The following is a 26,974-nucleotide window of genomic DNA, read 5'->3' as shown; positions in this document are numbered from 1 at the left end:
TGTGGAGTTAGGTGTGTCCTTATTCACTGCAGTCTCTTGAGTCAGCTGCCCCAGGTTAAAACAGACACCTCATATGTGATCTTACCATGTATTTGCATTATTCTTAATGCTCACAAAAGAGAAATACTGCCTTCCACAAAACCCACCTCCTTAAAACATGGTGATGGATTTCTCATTTGTTCAAGCATTGCCCACTTGACTGTTGCCTGTCGTATATTTCCATCATATTCTCTGGAGCTCTGGGTACCACTTGGAGTACCTCGTGATCGTTCATAACCTGGTTCATTGAAGTATGGTTCTGCCACCAGTATTAGGGACTGGACAGACACTAACACCTGTTAAGAGAAGAAACCAAATATTAAAATTGTGCTACTGAAGTATTTTTACAAATATACACACCTCTGCTCACCTTACAAGCAAAACCACTTCTATGGCAAAGTACTTCCATTTGTGATAGAGGCTACATGCAAGCAGGGAACATCCATGCTTTCAAACCTAAACTGTCACTACACATGAAAATCACCAAGCCCTGTGACTGTGTATTTAGCTCAAACACCGAGAAAATGACAAATTTAACTTAACCCCCTCACTCCAAACAAACATACAGATATAAGTAAAAAAAAGTATTTAAAGGAAGAGATGTCTGATTGCACCATTTTGTGAAAGAAAGTGTGTTTGTCAAGTTCTCAGTCAACAATTTTGATATTTTCCCTGTGGCTGAGCTTACTAATTCTTCTAATTCTGAGCTAGATTGAAAAGACACAGAGGAAGTGAAAGGCCAGGTGAACCACTGAAAAGAATCCTGATCTACACTGTCTCCCATTTTTTCTTCCAAATGAATGTTCTTAGCCTTCTAGTTTTAAATTTGACAAACAATACTGTGTCATATGCCAATAAAACAAAATCTCAGTATTTCTCTTAAGCTAAGGGAAGAAATGTTTTTAGTAATATATCAAGGAAGCACCAACTATTGAATAATTAGGAAATAAAATTTTCCTCCTTTCAGTATTACTATCCAGCATACATGGGAATAGTTGCTTACATAAATTCAAGGCATTTAACTATATACTCAGATATTCCTAATAAAAACCAAAGAATTAAATAGATACATAGGGCTCTTAGGTATCCAAATGTAGACGTATTGCATATTCATAATTTGATGGCTTGCCAGTTTTGCCAGTATTAAGAAGCTTGTCCTTGTCAACTTGTTTTGTTAGTAAATGAATAAGAAGTTTTTCTTATGTACTTAGGACTAAATCCACCAGCAACAATTTTAGGGATTACAATGGTAGAGTGACTTCCAGGCCAAGGTTTTGGGTATGAAAGGTGTTTTGGTGATCACTGTGGCTTTTACAAGTGTCTGGAAGAACAGGCTTTTGCTTTTAAAAATGCTGTGGTTTAGATATCTATATTTCTTTTAAGTAGCTATGGTGGAGAAATTTAACACTGCAGCATTGTACTTTCTGGGCCTGAATAAGCAGTCAGTATTTTGAATTATAATTGTAATGAATGGGAAACTCTAAACCAGTCTTCCAGTTTTGCTGGGTAATAAAAATTAATTTCTGAAGTATTTTGGGTGGTCTGAGAATAATTCAATCGCTGAGTCAGAAAAAAACATGTAGTGCTTAATCCTTTCCAAGCAATTTATTTAGTCTTACAGCTGTTTTCCATTTAATAGTTGTAAAGCGTTTTTCTCCCAGTATGGTGGGGATGGGACTTTTTCCAACAGTTTTCTTACTATTCTCAAAATGAAACACTGAAAAAAAGTTTCAATTATAAACTTATATGCTGCATGTGATTTCTAACAATCAAGTCTAACATTTTAGTATGAGAAAAAGGACTTGAGTGAAAATAAGACTTCTTAAATACTCGTGCCTTTCTACACTGATTTTACAGCTGAAGTCCAAAATTGCATTTCATCTCTTAAGAAATTGTATCTTGGGAGACTTGCATTCTGTAAGGAACTCTTGGATGCTTATCCCAACATTCGATCACCCTCATGGTGAAGAAGTTTTCCCTATTACTTAATCAAAATTTCCCATCTCCCATCTTGTGTCAACCAGTACTTGTCCTGCTGCTCTGGGTCTGTCTGGCATGCCCGGCTCCATCTTCCCTTCCCCATTTAGGTGCTGATCTCTTTGCCACTGGTCCAGCCACCTTCCCACCCCTTACAATACACATCTCATCCATTTGGCTAGCAGGTGCTAAGGCACACTGCTTCTTGCTGAAGTGTGCTACATCTACTGCTCTCCCTTTGTGCAAAGCCAGGCACCTCACTGTAGAAGGCAAGAGCCTTCTAACCTCTGTTCCCACCCAGTAAATCCACACTGGCTGTTCCAACCTCTCTGTCTTTCATGTACTTGAAAACAGCTTCCAGGATTATTTGTTCCATTATCTTCCCAAAGACCACAGGGTGTTGTTGACCATCTTCCTGTTCCCCAGATCCTCTCTCTGGCTCATCTTGAAGCTGAGTGTGGGATTTGCCAGGAAGCTCCCCTTGACTGTTCTGCCTTTCAAAGACAAGAGCTAATGGTTTTGCAGTGGTATCAGCTGGCTCCCTCAGCTCCCTATGATTCATGGGGTTTGGTTCTATGAACATGTTGGATCCAAGCAGCTTGAATACCATTTCCTTTACTGTGGGTAATTCCTCATTCTCACAGACCTTCCTAGTGAGGGCTCAGGGACATAGGAAAGCAAACCTTACCCCTAAGAATGAAGCAGAGATGACCTCTGCCTTTTCCACACCCTTGTCAATAGGTTTCCTGCCCCACTGAGCATCTGGAAAGCCTAAGGAAAATGTGTTCTTTTGCTGCCAGTGTACTTACAAGAAGCTCTTCATCTTTATAACCCCCAGTATTTTCAAATGCCATTTGAGCTTTAGTTTCTCTAATTTCTCTCCTGAATGTTTGGTCAATGTCCTTTAATTTCACATAAGTAGTCCATCCCCTCTTTCCACCTTCTGTGTAGTTCTTTTTGCAGCAGAGTTTAGGCAAGAGTTCTTGTTTACCCATGCTCGCTCTCTGCCTCTCTCACCTAACTTCCACATACTGCAATAGACCATTCTTGAACTTTTAGGACTGAAAAATCTGCTCTGCAAGGCCAAATCCTGAACAAGCTGAAATCTGTTCTGCTGAAGGCAGTAATTCTATTATGCTGAAGCTGTGCAGTCTTCTACGATTTGGAACAGAAATTGTACCTTGTGCTACATAATAATTACTCCAAGCACAGAATAAATTCAGTAACTGCCATAGGAAAGAAGACATTGCAGGTTTTACTTTTACTTAATGTCTTTGCTTACGAGTCAGTGCATGTCTGCAAAATAAAGCTGAGAATTATAAGGACTGTATGTCCTAATAAATTCTGCTCTAATGTAACACTAATTGTTATTGAACACAGCATACCTACGCTTCCATTCTCTTCATCTTTATTCCTTTATTCAGCTTGCTTGTACACTTAGGAGGAGGAAGGCTACAGTCTGCACTAGTGTACTTCACTTTCTCATCTCTCACAATGTGGAGCCTGTTTTGTCTTTACCATAAAAAGCTTGTGAGGATTCCATGAGATGATGTCATCTCCCAGTCTTTTTTTTTCTTTTTAAAAATACAATAAGCTATTTGAAATCACCTGAGCACAGTTGGTGCAGGAATGAGCTGCACACATGAACAGCCACTCTTCAAAACCACACCTACAGAAATACTCAGTGGAAAGAGCACTTTGAAGAACCTGTCTCTTGTGCAGTGTTCCTCTTCTAGAGTCCCACAGACATTTTCTGGACTTTTGTCTTACTTATGCTTATTTGAAGAAGATTCTGGTTTAAAAGTTCTAGAAAAAGAATCCTTAGGACCAAGAGACCACTTACTACTCCTAAATGACATCTGAAGTGATAGAAGAAATTGCTCACCTGCAAAAAACTTGATGTTTGGGGATTCCATTTCTCTTCTGGCCTCCCATGCCATGTGTTAAGTATGCTTAAGCACACCTGAAAAGGTGACATTAATACCACAGACAAATATTAGGACAAAATTGTTCTGCTTGGACAGAACAGCATATTGACACTACGTTCATTTTTTGCACAAACATTTGTACAACAGCATTCTAAAAGACAAATTTGTTTCCTATCATGGAATCACAGAATCAATTAGGTTGGAAAAGACCTCAGAGATCATCAAGTCCAACCTGTGACTGAACACCACCATGCCAACCAGACTATGGCACTGAGTGCCAGGTCCAGTCTCTCTTTTAAACACCTCCAGGGACAGTGACTCCATCACCTCCCTGGGCAGCCCACTCCAATGTCTGATCATCCTTTCTGTGGAGAAATTCCTCCTAATGTCCAACCTAAAACTCCCCTGGCACAGCTTAAGACCATGAAACAACTTTGAAAGGAAAACAGATAAAAATGATGTGGATAAGCAAGAACAGCATTCTAATAATCAAACAAGACAAGGCAGATTACTTTTCCTCATGGAAAACCTCTGGATTCTAGTGGCTCCAAAAAAAAAAGAATCATGAATAGTGCCCAATTCTCTACTTTCCCCTTTAAATACTGTTATAACACATGTAACTGTGGGTTTTAAAGAGAGTCATTCTGCTTAAGCATGTAAAAGGTGTTTTCTGTCACACAGACTATCAAGAAATTGGAATTACTCCTGAACTTTTGTGACTGATCTCAACTTCAGGGAAGCCTATGATGTTCTTGAATCCTATTGTGAAATGGGATTATCCAAGATAGGGAAAACAAAGAGACAAAATAAACAGAAGAAATGTAGAGGCAAGTATTTGCCAAGACTTAAAGCTAGACAAAGAAAAATGGAGATAGAAAGTAATTTCTAGTAGAGACTTTATGTCCACATTAATAGAAAGGGAATGGAAAAATAGAGACAAGGCACTCAGCAAACACCTTCAGTTGCAGCTGATATGCAGCGTAATTTCTCTGTGGAAAGGATCTTTCAGCTAGGCCAAACAGATTTCTGATGGGTTAATTTAGCAAAAAAAGGGTGGAAAAACCAATTTTTTCCCAGTCAAAAGCATTTCCTTTTTTGGTCCAATCCAGCTCATAAAGGCTGCATCTCCAAAAACCACCAAGACCAGCAAGGGGATAATTCCCACTTGAAACTGGTAAATCCCTCTTAATTTCTGTCTGAAGACTGGTATTAACAAAAGAGCTTCCTCCTGCATGTTAGGAGTGGCTGATCTACCATTTGATCACAAAGGGAAAATATTTTCATCAGTTCCACTTTCTTGTTACATTTAACACAGGAGCCCAGCTGACCTACCTTGCCATCATTGTAGAGGTTTGGATTAAATCTCACGCTGTGGCCTCCAGTTGTTTCCAGATTCACAAGTGGAGGGGAATTAGGATAGTCTTGTGGGAAATATACATCAAATTCAAAGCAACCATTTGCGTATGGGGTGTCTGCAGGACCAGTAATGAGAACCTACCAGCGTTAAAAAGAAAAGGAAAAAAAAGAACACTTAAAATTCCCACCCTTATATCTATCACACAGTTGAGATTTTCTAAGTTATATGAAGCATTCTATTTCCACATGCTACATAGCAGGAGTTAAAATTAGACGTTATAGTCACATGCAGGCTGTCAGTCTGTTCATTTTGATACTGTGGGTACGCAAAGCTCTCTGTGAAAATTTGTTTCTCCAGGTTACAAATGGAAAGCAAGACAGAAGGAGCTAAAACTCTTTCCTATTGGATGCTGTTAATAATTTTTTTTTTTTTCAAAATCCAGGTCCAGAGGGACTCAGTGTACTTCTCCATACCTACTGCCTACAACTTAAATGGTCACATGTGAAGATATGTTTGGATCGTAATGGAGTAACAGCAGTAAACTTTTCCCTCTGGAATAGCTGAAGAAGAATAAACTGTTCTGTGAAGACTCCTTGGCCAACAGAGCACTCCTGAGGCTCATGGACTCTCCCTGCCCCTGCCAAGCTGCTGAGAAATCAGACTCAGACTCAAATACTACAATTCACATTAATGTTTAGACAGGAATTAAAGTACACATGAAATACTTCTGTTCATTTTAAGATTTCAGGCACCTTCCTAAACACTTCTATGCCAAGCTGAAGAGAGAACTAAACCCAGCTTTGGTTCTTTACCTTCATGATGTCGAGGCGCTCCTCATCACAACGCACGAAGACGCTGGATGAGGACGAGAGAGGCAGTGAAGTTGACAGGGTCACAGCTTCCTGAGCCAGCCGGCGAGCCCTGGCAGCGCTGTTGGCATCACTCGCGTTTTTTACCTGAGACATGTAGTGGTAATTGACTTTAAAAACCAATTTGCCATCATCGTCTTCAGAAACCATTTCAAATGTATCTAGAAGAGAAAAAAGATTTTAATGCGTCAGGAAAGGAGTGAAGTTTTTAACGAATTAGTCTTGGATAAAGATTATGAGTATTAAAATCAGGAAAGTTTAATTTGGATCACACTAATGCAAGAAAATAAGTATTTTGTGAGTTAACAGGGATCACAGAAACCAAAGCATTAACAGTGCTGGGCTGAAATAATTTCTGCAGCTAATTTACAAGCTTTCCTACGCAACTTGTCAAATATACATCACTCCCAATTTGGAAAGCTACCAGCTATTCCAGACCAGGAATATGATGATACTTATGAATACATAACATCGCTAATAATGCAACCTGTGTGAAGCCAAGTGCCAGTGGTATTTACTCATGTGCTGGTTGCAATGTTATTAAAGAAGCATCAAAAATTACAGTGGAGATGGTTTTCTTTAATCACTTGCTACACAAAATCTGCAGCACAGCTGCCAGAGGGAAAAGCTCCCACTTCCTACAAACCGTTCTAACTCCTACTCTTGGCATATACTCCACAAACATTTATGAGGAAAATCTCTTACAAATACAACAGCAAAGAAATGTGACTGCAAATGCTGTCACTGCAACTCAAAAAATACTCAGTGAGCATGTTTTAGCAATAATTTTATAGCTCTTTTTTGGATCAGATACTACTAGTTCTTTATGAATTTTTTTGGTAATACATTCCCCTTATGGCCAAAGTAAGGACTCATCACAATTTCCAAATGTTACATATTGCACTTCATGAAAGGACACAATGAAATTGACTGCAGTTTCATTTAAAAAACACATTTTGATTTGAATTCTTTTCTGCTTGAAAAATAAAAGCTACATTAATATCAGCTTTAAAAAAAAAAAACCCAAACATTTCAATGTAATTTGAGAACTGAAAGACTCACAAAAAATTATTATTGTAATGAAAACATGCACACCATGACGGAATTCATCTGATCCCTTGAATTACTCTAGTGCATGCTTAAAACATTTGTTGTTAGCTTAAAGAGTTCATGAGTTGGTAACCTGAAAATACAAATGTATAATTCTCCTTATGTGAAAACTATCCGTGGTCACATATGTAAGACAATTGTCAACTTTTAAAATAATAAGGGACTCTGTTCAACAGAACACACATTTGCTCAGTGTCTGCTTTCTAAAACACAAACATTCACACTTCTCAACCTACCAAACTGGAGTTTTTTCATGACAGCCACATACTTCTCTTCAAGGGACCGTAAAACAGACAAAGGCTTGGGCTTCACAGCAGCCTTTTTGGAGTATTCAGCCATCTTCTTTTCTGTTATATAAAATGGAATGATTATTTGTAGTTAACTGTGTAATTCCAAGAAAAGCACAGTGAGTGTTGATATTTTATGGTTACATTCTTTTGCAAAAACATCTCAAAATTGCTATCACTAAAGATATACAAATCTCTTTTTCTCACTACTGTGTATTTCATTATCTGAACATCTTGGAGTAAATAAAGATCACAATCTCAGCTCAGAAATAATTCATGACTGCTGCTGCTGCTTCTTTGAATTTTTTTTCCTTTTTTTTTTATTTTTAATTTAGAACAGGAAGTGAGACATGCTTGTGTGGATGGCTATTCCCACATGCATTCTTGGGAGTCTCCAAAACCAGGAGCTGATTATACATGCCTTTATAAAATGCACTCCTTACTACTTAATCTTTAGTTTTCTTTACTAGACAACCAGATGGTCTTTTGAACATCTGCAAGTTCAATCCATGTTTCAGATTTTTGTTCTGCATTCATCTACTTAATAGTTAATCCAATTCATAAGATTAAGTTTTAGCAGAAAAGGTTTTACTACTAAAGGTCATGTATGTTGTTTTCTGCCAAGAAAAATAATAATAAAGAAGGTGCTACATAATTGTGCTGGAAGCTCTGAGGTGTACTTTTACTTGAATTATTCTGTTTCCCCATCAAAACATTTAAGAATACCACAAGGTTCCAACCACCTTTGACAATGCAGTCAGTGGCTGGGGACAGGAGAGAAGTGTTTTGTCTTGCTTTTAAGCTAATTTATAAGTTACCTGTAAATGACTGTATTACAAATAAACACCATCCAGTACTTGTAGCAGTGTTTCTGTTTTACCTTGGTTTGCTTGGCGCAGGCTGGTGGTAGCAGCATAAACGATCTCTGCAGTCTTTTGGATGTCTGGCACCAGGAGGGTCAGTCCCTCTGGCTCTTGATCTGAAGTATCTGGTTTTACTCCTGCTTTAGCTTTGTCTTTTTTAGATCTGTATGGGGCAAAAAAATAGGATTTTAACACACGGGAATATTTTTCAACCAGTCATACAGCACTCAGCATATCTGTCAACAGGGAAAAATACCAAAGATGAAGGATCAAGAGTAAATCAAGCCTTCTGATATGGAATGTCTCTCTGTCCCTTCTGATTGTTACCCTGCAGGCTGACCTGATGTCTGCACACCTTCACAAAGCATTAGAAAAGCTTACAAAATCAATCTCACAAAGATCATGTCATGAACATGCATTTCATCCTCGCAGATCCTTGTGCAAAACTAAGTCCTAAACAGATAATAATACACTAGCAATTACTGAAAATACACTAATGGTAGGAAACCTCCAGTAAACATTCACAGCATGCAGATGAACCTGAACCCCAGGCATCACAGGACAGTGGATCAAACACCAAGTTTGTCTCTCTCTGCAGTTCTCTTCTGGGCTATAGAAATGTAGACCTTTTATTTCAATAAACAGGTTATTGTAACATAATTTTAAAAGTCTCAAAATACAAACAGCGTCTAGGTTACATTGGATGTTTATAATCAAAGTATTGCAAATCAAAACGTCAATTAAAACACCTCAAAAATTTTTAGTAACATTATTTGAAAATACAGCACATACTAGCACTGTTGTTTGAAAGAAGCTAGTTGCCTGGTAATTGAAGATATATTTAAATCTTTAGAATGTAACAATCCTTACTAGCATAGATAGCCAAATGTTGAAATGAGGACAAGGGTATTTGATAAGAATGTAACCTAAATGTGCATATTTAAAAGCTTCTACGTTTTAAAAGCTAGCATGAATTTACACTGCCATCCTGCAAATTTAGGAGATTTTAATGCTAACAGCATCCTAATTATTTTACAACAATTTCTATATATTTTTGTTTCAATAGCACTTGCTCATTTTGAGAGCCAAACAAGTTCAACAGCCAAGATGAAGTGGTTTTCTCACTAGCACACCTAGAAGCAAACCAGGAAACCATCTACACAAGTAAAACCAGCAATTTAATGCCTTGATATAGCAAACATATTTTACCAACTATAACCTTTCTGTGTTTTAATCTAGACTGAAATTGTGCATAATGAATGACTCTCTAAACTATTCAGTAGAGGTGATTACAGCAGTACTGAATATAGTCTCTGAACTGTACCTAATCAAATGAGAATATCCCTAGAGAGCATTAATAACAAAATACATTACTGCAGCACGGTCCATTTTCCCTGTTCCAGATTTAATCCAAAAGGATGTTAGCCAATTGCTGACTTCAAGCTATTCTGAGCTTTCAGATGCTCAAAGTTAGGAGGAATCAGAGGCATCACAGCCAGCCCCTGGTTGCGTTTGAGAAACATTCTATGACAAAAAAGCAGCAGCTGCATCTCTCATTCACATTTTCCAATCCTCATTATTACATTTTTCCTTGTGGAAAGCTACGCGAATATTTTTTAAATAACCTACTAAGCATGTTCAGAAATATATATTTAAACCTAATAAACCTCAGTGATAACCTATTTTAACATCACACACATCCTAGCAGCTACCAGTCCCTAGAAAGGTATACACATTTAGATCTGCCTGCTATTGATGCAGAAGCCTTAAGCTATTTGCTACAAAATCCTCTGAGAAATTCTAGCTAAAGTAAAATGTCAGTGGGCATTAAGCAAGAGAAAGATGTGTGAAACACAATAAAAATGTGCTTGGTGAAGGTACATGAAAGTAAAATTAGTTCTTACAAATTCATTTGCAAAACAGTTATCTTGCAGCTCTTTTATCTTCCACATGGTTTTACAATTTAGACTAGTCTGTTTTTCTTCCTTTGACTTGGTCTTAGAATCAAAACAATCAAGGTATTGGCCTCATTAAGCAAAATGCTTCACCACATGCTTAAAAACTCCTACAGACATCGTGAGTTACTGACAGGGACTACCTCAGCAGACAAGGAATATGTATCTAGGCTAAGCAGCAGGAAAAGGAGACATCTACTCAAATGCAAACTTTCAGTACCAATAACATCATTTCCTCTTGTTCTCCCTGCTGTCCACAACAGCTACACTTCAGCACTTTTGAACTATCAATAGAAAATGTATTCTCCTAACAACTCCTGTGCCACGGAGGAAAGGAGATTCTGTCCACAGCAATCATGAGCACAACAGACAACCCTCACCCCACCTCTCCTCAGAACAGACTTTTGAAATCATGTGTTTGCAGAACAGCTCTACCCTGACAACTGTAGTTGTCTGGGGCTTGTGTGAGGGTCTGCATTATCAAGCTGCCTAACTTCTGAGTCAGGCCATACCTGTGGAAGAGCAGTTTAGGAAGCAAAATGCAGGAATAAATCTAACTCAGCCACACCTCTGCCCCATCCAAGTCTCATTTTTTGACCTTGATTCTGCCTAAGCAGGAATTTCAGTTAGTTTCTTAGAGGGAGCTGGTATCATAAATTCCCAAAATCAGACATACTGCCTAGTCAACATTTAGCTTCGTCACACAAGTCTTGCTTGTATATTCTAATGGTTAGTTAGGGTAAAGGTAACTTTCCCCCCCACTTTTGTGGAAAAAGCTAACTGATATTGCCATAGCTTGCAAGACTCCTATTAATGATGACATCCATTATTCTTCCCTCCTTTTGTCGTCCTACCTTTATTTGATTCAAAAGAATACTAACTCAGTGTGATCAGTCCTTCATGGTTCATGAGAACACAGAATCACATAATGGTTTGGGTTGGAAGGGACCTTAAAGATCATCTCATTCCAACCCCTCTGCCATGGGCAGGGACATCTTCCACTAGACCAGGTTGCTCAGAGCCCCATCCAGCCTGGCCTTGAACCTCCAGGGCTGGGGCATCCACAGCTTCTCTGGGCAGCTTGTGCCAGTGCCTCACCATGCTCCCAGTAAATTTTTCTTTCTAATATCTAATCTAAATCTACTCTCTCTCATTTGAAGCCATTACCCCTTTTCCTGTCACTGAATGCCCTTGTAAAAAGTCCATCTTTCTGGCAGGCATCTGCCTCGTTATTTTTTTCTCTACTTTAGCATTATTCACAAATGTCTGGAGAACTGTAACAGTACTTTACAGTAGTTTCTCAGTTTATTTACAACATATGGAAAATCAAGTAATTCCCTAGACTCTAGATGGGAAAATCTGTCAAATGTTCCCCAGCCATATGTACTTTCACACTGATGATAATCTTCAAAGCTCACAGAGTTTTGCCATCTGAGATAGAATTGAACATCACTGCAGACATGAACTATTACACTTAATTTTATATTTCTTTTACATTAGAAGACCACAGCAGCCCTTTCTAAAAACATATCCTTAAAATATGTTTATCATGGCTATCAAATAATGCAATTTAAAAAGAACAGGTGCACTGTAAGATTAAAATGTCGCACGAAACAGCTCTGGAACTGAAGATGGTAATATGAATCTGATCTATGAACCCATCTCCCTCATGTAACAAAACATCCTCGTCTGGAAAATCTAAAAACCTCTTTTGTTCCCCGAACTGCATGGTTATAAAAGGGCTGATACAAAAATGTAATTCAAAGCCCATGAAAAAGTTCAAAAGGTTTCACATATCACTGATCCACTGGGGAATCTTAGAGCACACAAAGTAAACAAAGGTCACAGTCACTGTGAGGGTCACTCGCAAAGGACTCCATGAGCCTACTGCAGTATGGACCCTGCAAAATAACTTCTTGATCAGATTCAGTCTTGGAGTCCTCCAAGGACAAAATTACAGCTTTACTGAAGAGGATTTTTTTTAGTGTAATCTGAAACACATGATAGGCAGATACCTAACAGCTTTATCAAACTCCTGAGCTTTAATGCAGGAAAAACCTTCATCTAAATGTTACGATTTTCAGAGTGGAGGAGGAGCCAAATATTTAATTTAGAAACAGAAACTTCCCCATACAGCTTTTCAACCATTGAAGAAAAAGCAGAGAAAATGTCAACTCACATTTAAAGGGATGACAGTCACTAATATATTTGCTAGAAGAGACAGCAGTGTACATGCTAATAATTTAAGCCATTAATTTAGCTTGTGCTAGAAGATGACAGCCTTCTCTTTACGCTGTGCTAAATGAATAATGAATTATACACTCCCAAGGCAACTTTAATTTTCAAAGTCAATACTAATACTTACTCACCCGTGCCTGATACTTGGAGGTAAATGTGATGATACAGACTGATACCCTTATCAAAGCATTCACAGAGCAAAGCCAATGAACCATTCAGCCCCTGTGCACCACAGGCATAGTGCTTATAGCACAGTGTTGCTCAGTCTTAGACTGGGGCTCAGCCTCTTGGGATAAAACTACCCTGGGTTTGCACAGTCTCCACATTTGTTCCGCCCAGTAATTCACAGATTCTTGAACAAATCTCCTGAAATCAGGCAAAACAAGCAAGGGACCATGCCTTTGCAAATGGCTTCAGGTGAAAGCTGGTTATCTCCTTCCAAGATAGCTCCACCTACCACACCTTGGGGCTTGAAGCACTGTTTGCAGACACTAAGCTGAAGCATTCCAAACCAGAGGCTGCAGGACTGCTCTCTGCAGACAACCATCAGCTCTAAATGTGAGCTTCAGCATGCAGCAGAAGGAACTGATAGTTATTTTTTAAAGAAAAAAAACATTAAAACAAATTAGGCCTTGATTCTTGGAGCTCAGTTCTAAAGAAAATATTTTTTGTTTGCAAAATGCACTCTTTGACACAGAAGTTCTCCAAGACAGCAGTGAAGACAATGAAAAGCCATAGCAGAGAAAATGCCTACCTGGTTGTATTCCAGCATCCCCATGAAGCATAGTTAGGAATTTTAGAGGTAAGCTTGCTAGATAATGCATCACACAAATGAGCCATCATCTCATTTCGCCAGAATCAACCATTTGCCATGAAGCTCAGCCAGCAGATGGTGATTCCAATGAGCCTCCTCTGGCACACATCAGCATCTCTCTGCAGCAAAGGGCTCAGCCATCAGTGCAAGCTCATGTCTCAAACTCAGCCCTCGTGGCAACCCATTAACCACCCTGACTGCTCTCCAGTTACTGATGGCTTTTGACTCCCTAGCAGTCAAACAGTCATAAGAAATCATCTCATACCTAAATATCTTCCCCATTATCCAGAAATTTCCCAATTTCTAACAGAATAATATGGCCTTTAAAAGTAAAGGAAATCCAATGCTAACTGGAGTCCAAAACCAAAACTGTTCCCCTTAAATTCTGGATCAAAGTGGACACTTCCACTCCAACATAGAGATGACATTTGGTAGACATGCAAGTCTGCTGCTCAGAGGATGTGATGTTTTGCCTTTGAAACTAGAACTCATAATTATGGGTTGTTGTTCTGCCAATTTGACCTAAAACGAACAGCAGATTGTCCCATTTAAGAAATTCATGCCAACACTTGCTTATATTTCTGGCACACTTTCAACTAAAATGCTGAGAATTCAAACCTTCCACCCCAGTGATTCCAGGCTGCTCAGGCTGTTGGTGTTTTCATCCTTATCTATACACTGCTTTAAAGACAAACAGCACTATGTTTAAACCAACCAGTAGCAGACAAGCTTTCCTTCTGTGGTTGTACATTGAAGTAGTACAAGAAAATTGTACAGACAATGTACAAAAAAACAACTACAGAGTTCTTATAAAACCCATCTAATATAATTCCGATTACAACTCTAAAATTCTTCTTTGTTTCTAGATCCTAAGCTGGCACTGAAGAACTACTCATACAGTATTTACTTAACGAAATTGGAAAGAGCTTATGAACAATAGTCACACGCCATTCTCACAAAGAAATTTTAAGACTTCAGCCTGGAGAAGTGACATGAGAAGATACAGGTTTCCATGGCCATCAAATCTGAGGCTAATGGATGACAAGATTAGCAAAGAAAAAACAGTCAGTGATTCTGGTGGAGAATTACATACACAGATATTGGAAACAGATTACACAGAAGCCAAATATCTTTCCTATTTTAAGAAGATTATGTACACTATTGATAGACATAACATTGCCAGCAAGCACAAATTAACTTTTTTAGGTGGGTATCCAACATAAAGAACTGGTTTTTGTCCTTCCCAGTTCTGTTTCTTTTGCACTAAGCTAGCAAAAAAAAAAAAAAAGAAAAAAAAGAAAAAAAAATCCCACTACAGGTACCTTACATGCTTGATAAACAACACTTGCAATCTCAGTCAAGAAGGACCAGAGAAATTTATGGGTAAAGTCCAGTTCATCAGGAATTACTAGAAAGAGTTCCCAGTAATGAGATTCCTTCTCAAAAAGTCTCCTGGGTAATGCTTGGTAAATATTCTGAGTTAATACTGGGAGAAAGAACATTCTCCACACACCTTTTCCTGACATGGTATTTACCTTCTTTCCATGATGTTTCAGCAAATACTTAGGGACAGTGTAAAATTTTGCAGAGAAGGAAAGGTTATTGTTTCTTAACAAGACATCTTTAAATTGGAAGCAAGTAAACAGAATCAAGAAACCAATTAATTACTGGAAGCAAAAAATTATTAAAATAATGAAACAAAAATTTGTATTGCAACATTTATAGCTACCAATGAAATGACAAGAGTTATTCAATGCACATCTACCAGCTTATGTCTGCCATACCCAAACCATTCCCTGTAAATAGTACAATAAACCAGACAGATACATACAAATACAAATCTAGATCAAACAAATGGTATATCCTCACTCTGGATGGCAGCATTCATTCAGAGAAATACACAGAACTCAATCTTCTTTCACTTCTATAGTCATAAGAGATAAAAAGCCCATATCCTGTTCCAGCCAGAACAGGGTTAATTTTTGCAGCACCCAGGAGGGGGCATGGCCAGGACTCAGAGGTTATTCTATGCCACCTCAGACCATTGCCAGGGCAGGGGAAAAGGACTCTCCTCTGGGAAGAAGGGGTTCATTCTGGTCAAGTAAGCGTGGAGGAAGGAGCGGTTGGGTGGTGCCAGTTCTACACTGGAGGGAGCAGCTGGATAATGCCTGTTCCCAGCTGGAAGGAGGGGTCAGGCTGGTATAGCTGCAGTTGGGTTGAGCTCTGTGGTGAGCATTTTTGCATGTGAATCACCCTCTCTTTTGTACACTTTTGTTAATAATAATGCTGCTGTTACCGTTTGTTTTCTTATCTCATTGCTGATTCCAGTAAATTGTTCTTATCTCAACCTGTGATTTTTACCTTTTGTGGCTCCAGTTCTCCAGCCCACCACAGGGGGATGGAAGGCAGGAGGCAAGGGGCAGAGTGGTTTGGAGAGTGGCAGTGGGAGCACAAAACTGGGAAGTACCATTCCTAAACCACAACCACACAGTGCAGTTTAAATGAAAGTTAGGGCTGATAAAAGTGCTTACCTCAGTCGGTTGGTATAGGTATCTACACAGGTCTTCATTTTAGCCAACAAAGTCCCAACAGAAGCTTGTGACTCCAACTGTTCTTCCTCCTCTTCGCTACTTTCTCCTGACAGAGGAAGAAGTAATGGCACCATGGATGTGCAGGATGCAATAGCACGGAGCAATTCCAGCAGAGCTCGGTACAGGGGAACGTGTCGAGCCATATCCAAAACTAAAAGAGACAAACAGTTTAGAAAAATTGCTAAAATTGGAGACCCTTTCCCTCTTAGTACAGATGTTTCAAATAGAAAAGCTAGATTTTAGTAATTATTAAAATACTAACGAAATGTAATGATAAAATACAGTCTATTGTAATAGCCATTTCTAATGTGTTGTAATGGACCTGTACAGAAAGAATTTCACAAGATACCTGGAAAACAAAGGTTAACAAAAGACGCAAGAGGACAAAAGCATTAACAAGGTATGGAACAGGATTACCACATGCTATATTCATTCCCAGTACCTTAATATACAGTCCTGGCTCAAGTTGTATGCTGGCAGAAATTGTAAACAAAAATCTACAGAGGAAGAATTGTAACCTATGGCGTAGCAGAGTAGCATTTGCTGAATCTAACAGCATAAGCATTAATAAAGACTTTTACATCACACACTTTATTTACAGTCATCTTCTCCTTTGGGAAAATTTGTCTGCATTTGTGCAAGAATATTTATGGACCTTAAATGAATGAAGTTATCTACTCAGTAGAATAGTTTTACTCCTTTTCATGAAGAAAGTATCATTTTAAAAACCATTATGCATCCTTCAGAGCATGCAAATTTTATCTGTATACATATGAAACCACAAAATAGTAAAGATGAGTAACCACATGTATTAGGCAGGCAAACCTCACTGTCAGCGCTTTTCAGTGTGATGTATATGTGTTATAGAAGTAACTGTGGGTAGAATACAGATATCAGCTCCTCTGATTAGGAAAGACAGGCAGAGAGACACAATTTTAATGGATTCTCTAGCACCACATTGTTTATTTTTCTTCTCCACTTGTTTGGACAAATATGTAATGGATGTCATTTCAACTGAGTTTGTATCATTAATAGAAATCCTGAAAATGTAGCAATAGGCAGATACTTTAACACAGCTGCTTCCTCTGTCCCTAGGACATGCTATTTTTAACAAAACTGCAGAAAATATTTGCTGTAGCTTAAAGTATTCACAAATGACTGAGTTTATGGTAAAATAAATGTATTCTTTTTCCAGCAAAAAACCCCAGACAACAAAAAACCCTGACAACTCGCATTAGGACAGAACAAAGCACAGAAGAACTCTTTAATGTTTCATTTAGCGCATCTCATCCTCCAAGCTAAAGCAGATCACAAACTTTCAACTCCTGTCACCAAACCCTTAGCTCTAAATACAGCATGATTGGACAGTATAAATAGCCAAGCTAAATTCAACAAGCCAGTTTATGCAGCTTTAAGGCTGGATTTATCTCTACCAGGAGGTCTTTGATCAATAGCTTGCTATTTGTCGTTTGAATCTATTACAATGGCACAAACTCTTAACTGGGTGAAGTGCTGTTGAACAGGAAGAAAATTTACCAAAACAAAGTATTAATCAGCCAGGCCTGGTATCATGGCTCTAAAAATAACCTGTGTCAAAATACTCCATATATCTAAAGCAAATGGAATTTAAACACTGGCATTACGAAAACCAGTTTCAATTATCTGCTGATTCTTCCGTTTATATTTATGTCTCCGTTTCTTATGCTCAGTCTCTAGTGAAAAATAGTTTCCCACAAAAAAAGTCATCATGGGTAAAAATAAACACACATAGATCTGATGATGTGTGGAAATAAAGAAAACAAACACCTCCCCCCCCAAAAAAAAAAAAAAACAACAAAAAAAAAAAAAACAGGGGCAAAGGAAAGAAAAAAGCATGAAATATACCATAGTGTAGCTCTGGCCAGAAATCACCTCCCACCTGTAGTGCTAAAGGCCACTTGGCTTCTCAACTTAATTAATAGCTGTTTATTATGAGAATAGTGAGTGAGGGAGAGATATGACCTCTTAGATAACCACAGCATTTCACTCCGGAAAGCTTTTATTTATTTATTTTAACCATGAAATTTTCATGAGACCAGAATATATAATTTCAAATCCTTCAATGCTGGCTTGCCCTGTCCTTTGCTAAATGGATAGTTACGTTCAAAACTACCCTCATGAAGGGAACTGAACTGAACCGACATAACTTGAAAGTGGGAATGTTTTCCAGAGAGATGGGAGAGATTTCTGGTTTTAGCAGATCCAACTCACTTGCACTGCTGTGCAATAGCTCCCATGTGAAACAAATGAAATGCATTCACACGGCTTCAATTTAAACAACCTTTTAGGGAACAACTACTGATTTCTTTTACCTTAATGCCAAACTCTGTGAAACTCAGTATTTGATACTGTTATGTGTCTTATGCTATTTTTCTCCTTTATTGTAATTACTGAGAACTATCACGCACGCAAGTGTATTTTTCTGTCCAAAATGCCTGAACTCCCCTCCATCCCCAGTCTAAATGCTCAAAATGTTCATCAAGACTGGATACCTAGATAAATATCAGAAAAACTTGCTGTAAAGAGCTCTATTTATTATCTTTATTTGGCAGTTCACCTACTCCTTGTGCCTACTTTGCTTTCAACTGAAAGAACACCAAGCAGACTAGAGTGTATGATGCTTCCTGCAGATACAGCTCTGCTTTCTGAAAGAGGGGAAGAAGTCTTGAGCAGTTTGTTGAGCTCTGTGTAATTTTAAAGACAGACACTCTGTTTAAACCACTAGGCTAACATGACACTCTTCTGTAAATTACACCCCTGGCCCACATCTACTCCTTGCTAACTTGTCCACCTCCTGCTCGTGTGACTGGCTGCACCTACAGATGTCTCTGGACTGAGAGCTGCTTAGAAAGTCCAGCAGCATTCCAAGTAGAACCTCAGTGTTCAGGCTGTGCCACTCACACTCCATCATCATCCTTACTGCATTTAGTGTTTGTAGCATATTTAGCTGGGATTTATGAACTATGTCTTTCTTTTAGAAACTATGTATTTATTTGGGGAGAGTATTTCAGAAATATAAATAACACAGATTTGTGATAAAAAAAATTGATCTTGTAACAAAGTCCTTTAAGGGAATTGAATTGAAATACTACAAACATGAATTAAAACATACAATACAAAACTGAAATTAAAAAAGCCTATTTCCATCAAATAGAAGCAATGGAACTTCTGGACTACCACACTCACATAATTATCTGTACAACTAAGACGCCAACAATTTGGATTTCAAACAAATACAAACCTCAGTGAAGAAAAAGTGTTAAAAGTAAATCACTGTGTTCTTCAAAGTATGCTCTCCCTTGGGAACATATCCAACTTTTTTTTGTCTGACTCAATTAAGCAATGAAGGTGTATCATAATGCTTTACCTGAATTAAATATGATAGTTTCTTTTATAGGAAAAAAATATCTAACACACCATGAAACAGAAACAAATACTTTTGCTTATACCAAACGTCTAATTTGAATACCATTAGCACATATTTAATATGTCAGAATCTTTTTATATGAGTACTTTGGTTGTGTAAGAAGGCACCAACAGCCTTTGATTTTTACAGGCATGCATGTAAGCACATCAAAGTGCAAATACACAGCATTCCTAAAAAAATTAAAATGGGAGATTAATAGTCTTGTCTTTGTAAAAATGTCAGATGGATATATTATCCAGGATCCTCTGTTATCCCAAAGACAAAACAGTTACTAGATAATGACATATACCTTTTACAAAGAGCTCAGTTCGGGGCTCTCAGGCTCCCACACTGAGTACACCCAGACTCCTGGCTCTCAGGCTCCCACCAGCTGTGGGTTTGTCACATCTGTCCCTTTTTGTGCTGTTGGTGCTTCCTGATTCTGTGGGCCAATGAAGTGCTGAGAAATGTTCAGCTCCCAGCACCACAGACTGGTTCAGAAGCTCCCCCTTGTTGACTCAAACAGAGCTCCTGCCCCAGAGAGCCAACCTGAACTTTTACTGGGTTTCCTGAGCACTTTATTTCATTACTAGACTCAAGACAGGGATTTGCAGTCAGGTTTCATCCTGCTTCCTTGTCTGCCTTACCCAGGGCTGTCAGGATAGGTCTGCCTGGCAATAACCGCGGTGCTGCAGAGAAGGCTCCAAAACAGTGCTGGAAAGTCACTTGTGCACCACCTGACCAAAGCTGCTTCCCCACAGGCTGCCATGTGATTCTCTGCTTGCACTGAGTACATCCCCATCGAGCTCTCACCTTTGGCTATACCCAGCAGTTAACCAATTCAACCAGCAGAGCATGAAGCAGAGCACAGGCTAAAAACTGCAGCTGACCCCGCAGAGTGAGCAGGCAGCTGCAGGAGACCAGCATGGCCCCTGGCCAGGGGCCTGGAGACAGCTGTGACAGCCCAGGGTGACAGAGCAGGGCAGGAGGTGACACAGAACAGCAGGCAACAGCACCAGGGGGGTGGCCAGATGATGACAGCAGTGCTCCTAAAGGCTAGAATACCAGTGATACCAGACATAACTGTCACCAGTAGCATCTTTATTAATACCTTTGTTTTATTAATTAAGCAACTATGAATGGATATGTCCAAAAAACAGGTCAATGTCTTACAGTCCCTGATAATTAGCAAGGAAGTTCAGAGGCAACAGGCAGCGTACATATTTACTCACAATTCACACAGAAAAAGTATCTCAGGTCTAAATTTATTCTGTTGCATTTATGAAAAGCAGAAATCTCAGCAAGGTCACTGCCATTTGCTAAGATAGATAGGGATGGAAAACGTGGAAAATATCTCACAGTTTAGGGGGATAAGGTCTCACCCTACTTTTCCCATCCCTTTGGGTAATAAAGGTCAAGCTTTACTGGCATCACTATGATTCAGCTAGCCTCCTGCCACAATATTTGCAATTTTGAAAGATGCTGAAAGAAGGCTAAATAGGTAAAAATATAGAGATTTCATAAAACTCAATCTCCCTTATATGCTAATAAGAATCAGTCTGATTTGGGGGAAGGAAAAGGAGTATGACTGAAGTTGTGTTAAGAAGTCTTGAGTTCCACAAACTGCTGATCATCCTATATTTTGAAAACTGCAGTCTTTCACATGCCTAAACATCACAGGATATTAAAGCATTTTTGAGAATTTTTAACCTATGCCTACTTTTTCCTGGAAAACAATTGATTAACATTTAAAGATTGTGTGTGATTTCAGAACATTTCAATTGCTTTCCACAAATCTATTTGTTCATCACTAATATAGATCTATTTCTTACAAATAACTAAGACTAGCCATATGCAATTACAACCTTAATAAAATGAAAAAGCATATGAGGGCAGGTAGTTTCACAGGATAAAGGTATCACTTTAAATTTAATATATATCTGTAGCAAGATAATGGTCCAACTGTGTCTAATACTCCTTTGCTTTCTTTTAATATTATAGAATACTCAAACAAAGAATAGCCAGGCCTAATGGCCCATTAAATAGACAGTACTGAACAGCAATAATTTTTTTTTCAATTGATTTAACATCCTCAGTTCAACTTAACTGCCTATGAATAAGATTATTTCCATTGCAAAGGATATTTAAAACATCACAAAGAATATGGACATTTATTCTAAAATGAAGCAAACTATTAATATAGCATATCCATTATATCAAAAAAACTTCACACTTTACAGCAAATTGAAACAAATACAGAAGAATAATTTGTAAGAAAATGAAGAAAAGTTCAGATTTTCTTGCATCTAATGTGAAGGTCTTCCCCAGTGTGATTCTCATTATGACTATACTAAGAATTCCTACCCCAAAGGAGCCTACAAACTTGATGTGAAAAAACCCCGAAACAGCCACTTGAGGAAAAATAAAAAAATCAACACCTTTACCAGTTTTAAATCTGTGACCCTGCCAGATGCAGACCCTCCTTGCTTCTGTGCTCCACAAAAAGCTGTCTATATATGCTCTCAATCTATCTCCTGTACACAACTTCTCATCTTCTACACTCAACATTTAAGGACTTAGTGAATTTCAGAATTTAGAGGCCCACAGAAGTATGACTATTTTTCTTCTGAACAATCTTGTTTTACTTCTGACCAACACACATGACTGATGTTCTACCTTTGTTGAAGGAAAGAAGGTTGTGCTGGCAGCCACAGCAGAAGGCACCACTGGAAACTCCTCTAAAACTACAGTATTTTTATTTGTTTTCTCAAAGAGATCTGCCACTGCAAATATGAGAGAGATGAACATGAAAGGTCAATTAAAAGGAAGTAGCTGAAAAAAACCCATGTTCTGGAGAGAACCCATATGTAAACCCATGTAAGGGAGAGCTCCTTGCAGGGGGTGAAGTTTCCAGTGACACAAGCTATGCCTCCAAGTCTCATTTCTTATTTTGTTTTGGATCTATTTCTATTTCAGTAAGACATTTTTATCTTCCTGGAAAGAGGAATGATTGTGTTTTGTTAAATATTCATCCTGAAGCAGCCTTCTAATCCTGCCTCTGTTTTAAGCAATGTGAAAGAGAACCACTGACAGTTATGTGGAGTTTATATTATAAAACTGTTCTATTCACATCATGCACAAATGCTTTACTAGAGTGTATCCAAACCTCCCCAGCAAAAACCCCAAGAAAATACCTATGTATTCCAAGTGAGCTATTTTTTCTTTCATAGTGATAAAGTTTAGAAGACATGGTATCATCAGCTGAAGAAGGTAAAAGTAAAATAAGACATTCTCATTACCATGCTACTTACTAAAGTTTAAGACCCATGTTAAAATCATGACCGCAGGACCACATTCACCTAGCACTACATTTTTCTTTTTTATTTTATTTCACTCTTTTTAACCTCCAAATAAATTAAAAATAAGATCCTAAAGTTCTGTCAATTTTACACCATTTCTAAAACATGCTTAGTAATTACTAAGGATGTATTTTTCTGAGGCTTCAGTATGTTATTCACAAACCTAAAACCCACAGCCACGATCAAAGACTTCAGGATCTCATTATCAATATTAAACACTCAGCTGCTATGAACACCATGGTTCAAAAAAAACCACACAAAGGAAACACTAATTTTGTATTTTTAATTAAAACCTTAGGACACAGTCTTGTGGCCACATACACTGCCAAGCATGAGTGAGGCACTCTGTCTTCCCAGCAGGGCTACACACCCTTGTGCTAAATATTTTAAAACTGGAGCCATTTTGCAGCCCCCCTTTGCTGCATCTTTGCAAACATATGATCTATGAATGCAGTCCCTGCTGCAGGCAATAGTGTCAGTTCCAAATACGTCATGCTCTGCTGCCTCTTGATTTTCTGTTTCAGAATCAACCCAGGGCAAGCCTCTTTTATAATAGGCCTAATTAACACGCTGTGCTCTGCTCTGCTTTGATACAAAAAGAGATTGCCCACAGAGTAGTTCAAAATCAGATCTCTAAGAAAACATTAGCCTTTGGGTAAAAATAAAACAAAAGCTTTCCAAAAATTGTCATCTTGTAATAATTTAATTAGCTTGACTTTTTCTTCCCTTTTTAAAATAGGAATACCCCTAGCATTTTCACAGTACTGTTTTCAGTATTAGGAAAAATGACATGAGGAGGGACTAGTCCCTTGAATAATGAAGCAAGAGGAAGGGGTTAAGCACCCTTACAGGTCATGAGTCACAAAGCCCATGTCAGAGCAGTAAAACAATACAAGGGTGGGCCTCTAAATTCAATGGGTACAGTGTCAAGCTCCAAGTTATTACTATTATTGTTCAGATAAACCTGAAAATTCTTTTCTTCTGATGTCAGCACTGAGCCCATTCGCTTAGTAAAAAACAAATCAGATCATAAGTTAGAAAAGCTGAAGATAAATTAGAAATTAATTATTGAGACTGCATTCAATCATTAGTATCACTTCAACACCATGTGCACTGCCCCCCTATCAAAGAGATGGGAGAGACCTGGAAAAGAGAAAAGGGTGACTAAACAAGGTACAGAATGAGCTGCTGCACTATCTAAAATAAAATAAAGATGTTGCAGCCTCAGTGACTAATGAAGGGTATCAAAAAGACATTGCTTTTAAATTATGAGTGGTAAAAAAAGTGAGTAGAATTGGACTGATCAATACCTTCAAAGGAATGGGCACACCATTAGAAAAGATAGTGCCATTTGTACAAGAACATACACTACGCAATACATCACTTCTAAGGTTTGGAAACGCTTAGCACTAAATGTCAGGGTAGTAAATATTATCACAGGTTCAAAAGTAATTGGGTAAATTGATGCAAGAACAGGCCATCAAGGGCTAACAAATGAGGTGACACCACCGTTGGCAACATACTAGCAATACCAAAGCTGCATCTGCATGTCAGTCCCATCTCTGGATTCTCCCTGGTATTGTCCACTATCGGTGATTCAGTAGCAGCGTAACAACCTTGGTCTGTCTTGGCATTGCTATTACTGTGTGTTCTAGGAAACTTGGAAAAAAATACGTTTAACTGCAAAAGGAAAGGAAAACTATGTTCAATTATACAGGCAAAAGGCATTGCTTGGGGAAGTCGGTCAGTCATCCGTAGTGTAGTAATGTGGCTCAAAACTACTGCTCTTAATCATTTCTGGTTTGCTTGTTTTTAAAAAAAACTGATTTTGGTTAAGTTTAGTATTTTCAGGAAGTTTTGTTTACAAGTCAAGTCAAACAACACTTTTCACACATGCATCCATGAATCCAGAGAAAACCATTTGCCAGAAAAAATGCAAGGGATTATTTCATTAGGCCAATGTGTACAGTTGAATAAACAAGACACAATTTCCTGCATTTTGAAAAGATGGGAAAAAGAAACCCAAACAGTACAAAAGACATGAAAATCTCAATGAGCTTTTAAAGCCTAAGTGACTAGGACAACCCTGCATGATCCCCAGTTTTGGTGATATTACTGTTCAATGCCAGACTCCAGTGCCTCATAATATAATCCACGAGGAATCACTCTCTCATTAAACAGAGCTCCAAACAAACCCAAAAAGGTGGTCAGGTAAAGAAGAGATGCTTCTTGGAGGCTACAGAGCCATCAGAGCCATATTACATGTGGGTTGGGAATACCTCATCAAGCAAGAATAATTAATGGAATCTAAAAATGCAAAATTGTGTATTCACTGGTTTTGTTTGATTGAAAAAATGGCCCAGCCTGCATCGGTGTAGAAAGGATGTGAGCAAAGTACTGAAGAGTACTGAAGTACTCACTGCCATGGGATCCAATATCACTGCAACTTGTAATAATCTCTCCTCTGAAAGAAAGCTAAATTTACCCATTATCAGTTCTTAAAACTAACAAAACATGAAGGAACCCAATTAAAGCACAAAGCTCTAACCAAATCATGTTTGCATCAAAATCTAGAAAACAAGTGTAAGGAAGCATCAATGCTCCAGGAATGTTCTATGCTATCAAATAAATAAAGAATAAAATAAAGGCATAAATAAAAGAAAAAATAATTAAAAAAATATATATAAAAATGTGAAGAAAGACACATATAAAGAAAGGCATTCAGAGACTGCATGAGAATAAGTGGTTTGCCTGGTCAAGGGATGAAAAAAATTTATTACTAAGACAACCCTTCAGTATGGCATTTATTAAATTACAAAGGACCAATGATTTCTATTTGAGGCTGATGAACTGAAATAAATCTAATAATAAAGGTAAGCTAGAAATGTCAAGTTATTCTTTCACTCAGGAAAATAAGAAAAATATTTTCTTCAGAGATAAACACAAGACAAATATTTTGCAGACAAACTCTTTCTTAAAAGAGTAAACATAAATTCAAAATAAATAAGGAAGTAGAAACTTGCCTATCATTTCATGTTAAGTGTCTTAAGTGTGCAGCACTACACAGAGATGAAACAAAAGGTATCACTACCCTTAGAACATGGATTGGGATTTTAAAAAAAGTTAATGTTGCTTTCACCATCCCTGAAAAGGAAGAGAGAATAGTGATTTCCCTATTTGTGGCAGAGGAGTGGGCAAGCAGCCACCTTTAAATGGTCCTCAGTCTTAGTGTTACCTCTTCCAGGCCATAAAACAGTCACTGGTATTTTAGAATAAGATGGGAAATGAAAATAAGATGGAAACATGCCATTTCATTGCACATGCTGCAGAAATAGATGCAGAAATTCAAAATTAGATAATGAAGTTGTAGAGTGTTTTTAAACCATTACTTCAGCCAATGGAAAAAGGCCAAGACTTGGGTCTTCTGCTCTGTCAGCAGTGGATACCAACACTGTTACTGGAATGAAAGGACGTGCAGCTCCTGTGCTTTACTTTTTCTGTATGTGTGAGCACACCTACAAGATCATGTCCTCAGGGGACAGAAAGAAGACTATTTAAGCATCTCATTCTGCATTAAATATCTAATTATTTCGCTTGGCCAAGATGGCAGAGCTGCTGTGCATATGCAAAACAGAACTCTTATGACTCCAGCGTATTTTTCAGATAATAGGTTGTTGTTTAAATGGGCTTTTAGTAAACACACAAATTGCAGGCTGAAAAGAAAAATTGAAGTCCAACAGCCTCCTTGAGTCCAAGTTAAATGAAAGGTAACCCTTTGTATTCAGTGAATATTCAAAGTGCTTAAGAGTGCAAATAGCTCCTATTTGGTAAATATAGCAACCAATTTAATACATGATGGGAACAATCATCTCTAAGACTTGTGGAATAGGAGAATTTGCACCTTCCATGCAACCTCATGCAAATTCCTCCAGCACTTAATAAAATGGATCATCCCCCATTATGTTGCAGCATAACAACAAAAAATAATACAAAATTACATACAATATTCTTTTGTTAATGAGCTGTATTATCTTGATGTCCTCTAGAGAGGACACAAAAATACAAATCCCATCACAAAAACTATACAGTGCATTGGAATAATTTACCATAGACTACTTCCTTCAACCAGAGATCTATTTCCT

The 26,974-nt window shown here is 38.1% G+C and overlaps 1 protein-coding gene across 5 annotated transcripts in view; it reads right to left on the bottom strand.

Moving 5' to 3' along the window:
* BIRC6 (baculoviral IAP repeat containing 6) overlaps positions 1-26,974 on the bottom strand; it is a 173,270-nt gene that overhangs the window by 5,438 nt on the left and 140,858 nt on the right. For all 5 annotated transcript variants that reach the window (XM_085055258.1, XM_085055260.1, XM_085055262.1 and 2 more), the window contains 7 exons: positions 15,969-16,179; positions 8,448-8,593; positions 7,517-7,627; positions 6,114-6,331; positions 5,277-5,438; positions 3,902-3,979; positions 147-335 (listed from right to left, as the gene is read on the bottom strand). In XM_085055258.1, coding sequence (XP_084911384.1) covers positions 147-335; positions 3,902-3,979; positions 5,277-5,438; positions 6,114-6,331; positions 7,517-7,627; positions 8,448-8,593; positions 15,969-16,179 — 1,115 coding nt within the window. The remainder of the gene's footprint in view (positions 1-146; positions 336-3,901; positions 3,980-5,276; positions 5,439-6,113; positions 6,332-7,516; positions 7,628-8,447; positions 8,594-15,968; positions 16,180-26,974) is intronic.

This window comes from Lichenostomus cassidix, chromosome 3 (genome assembly GCF_008360975.1).
Source record: "Lichenostomus cassidix isolate B80296 chromosome 3, HeHo_3.0, whole genome shotgun sequence".
Classification (NCBI taxonomy): domain Eukaryota; kingdom Metazoa; phylum Chordata; class Aves; order Passeriformes; family Meliphagidae; genus Lichenostomus; species Lichenostomus cassidix.
Note: the sequence above shows the minus strand (reverse complement) of the source record. Positions and strands in the feature narration are given on the sequence as shown.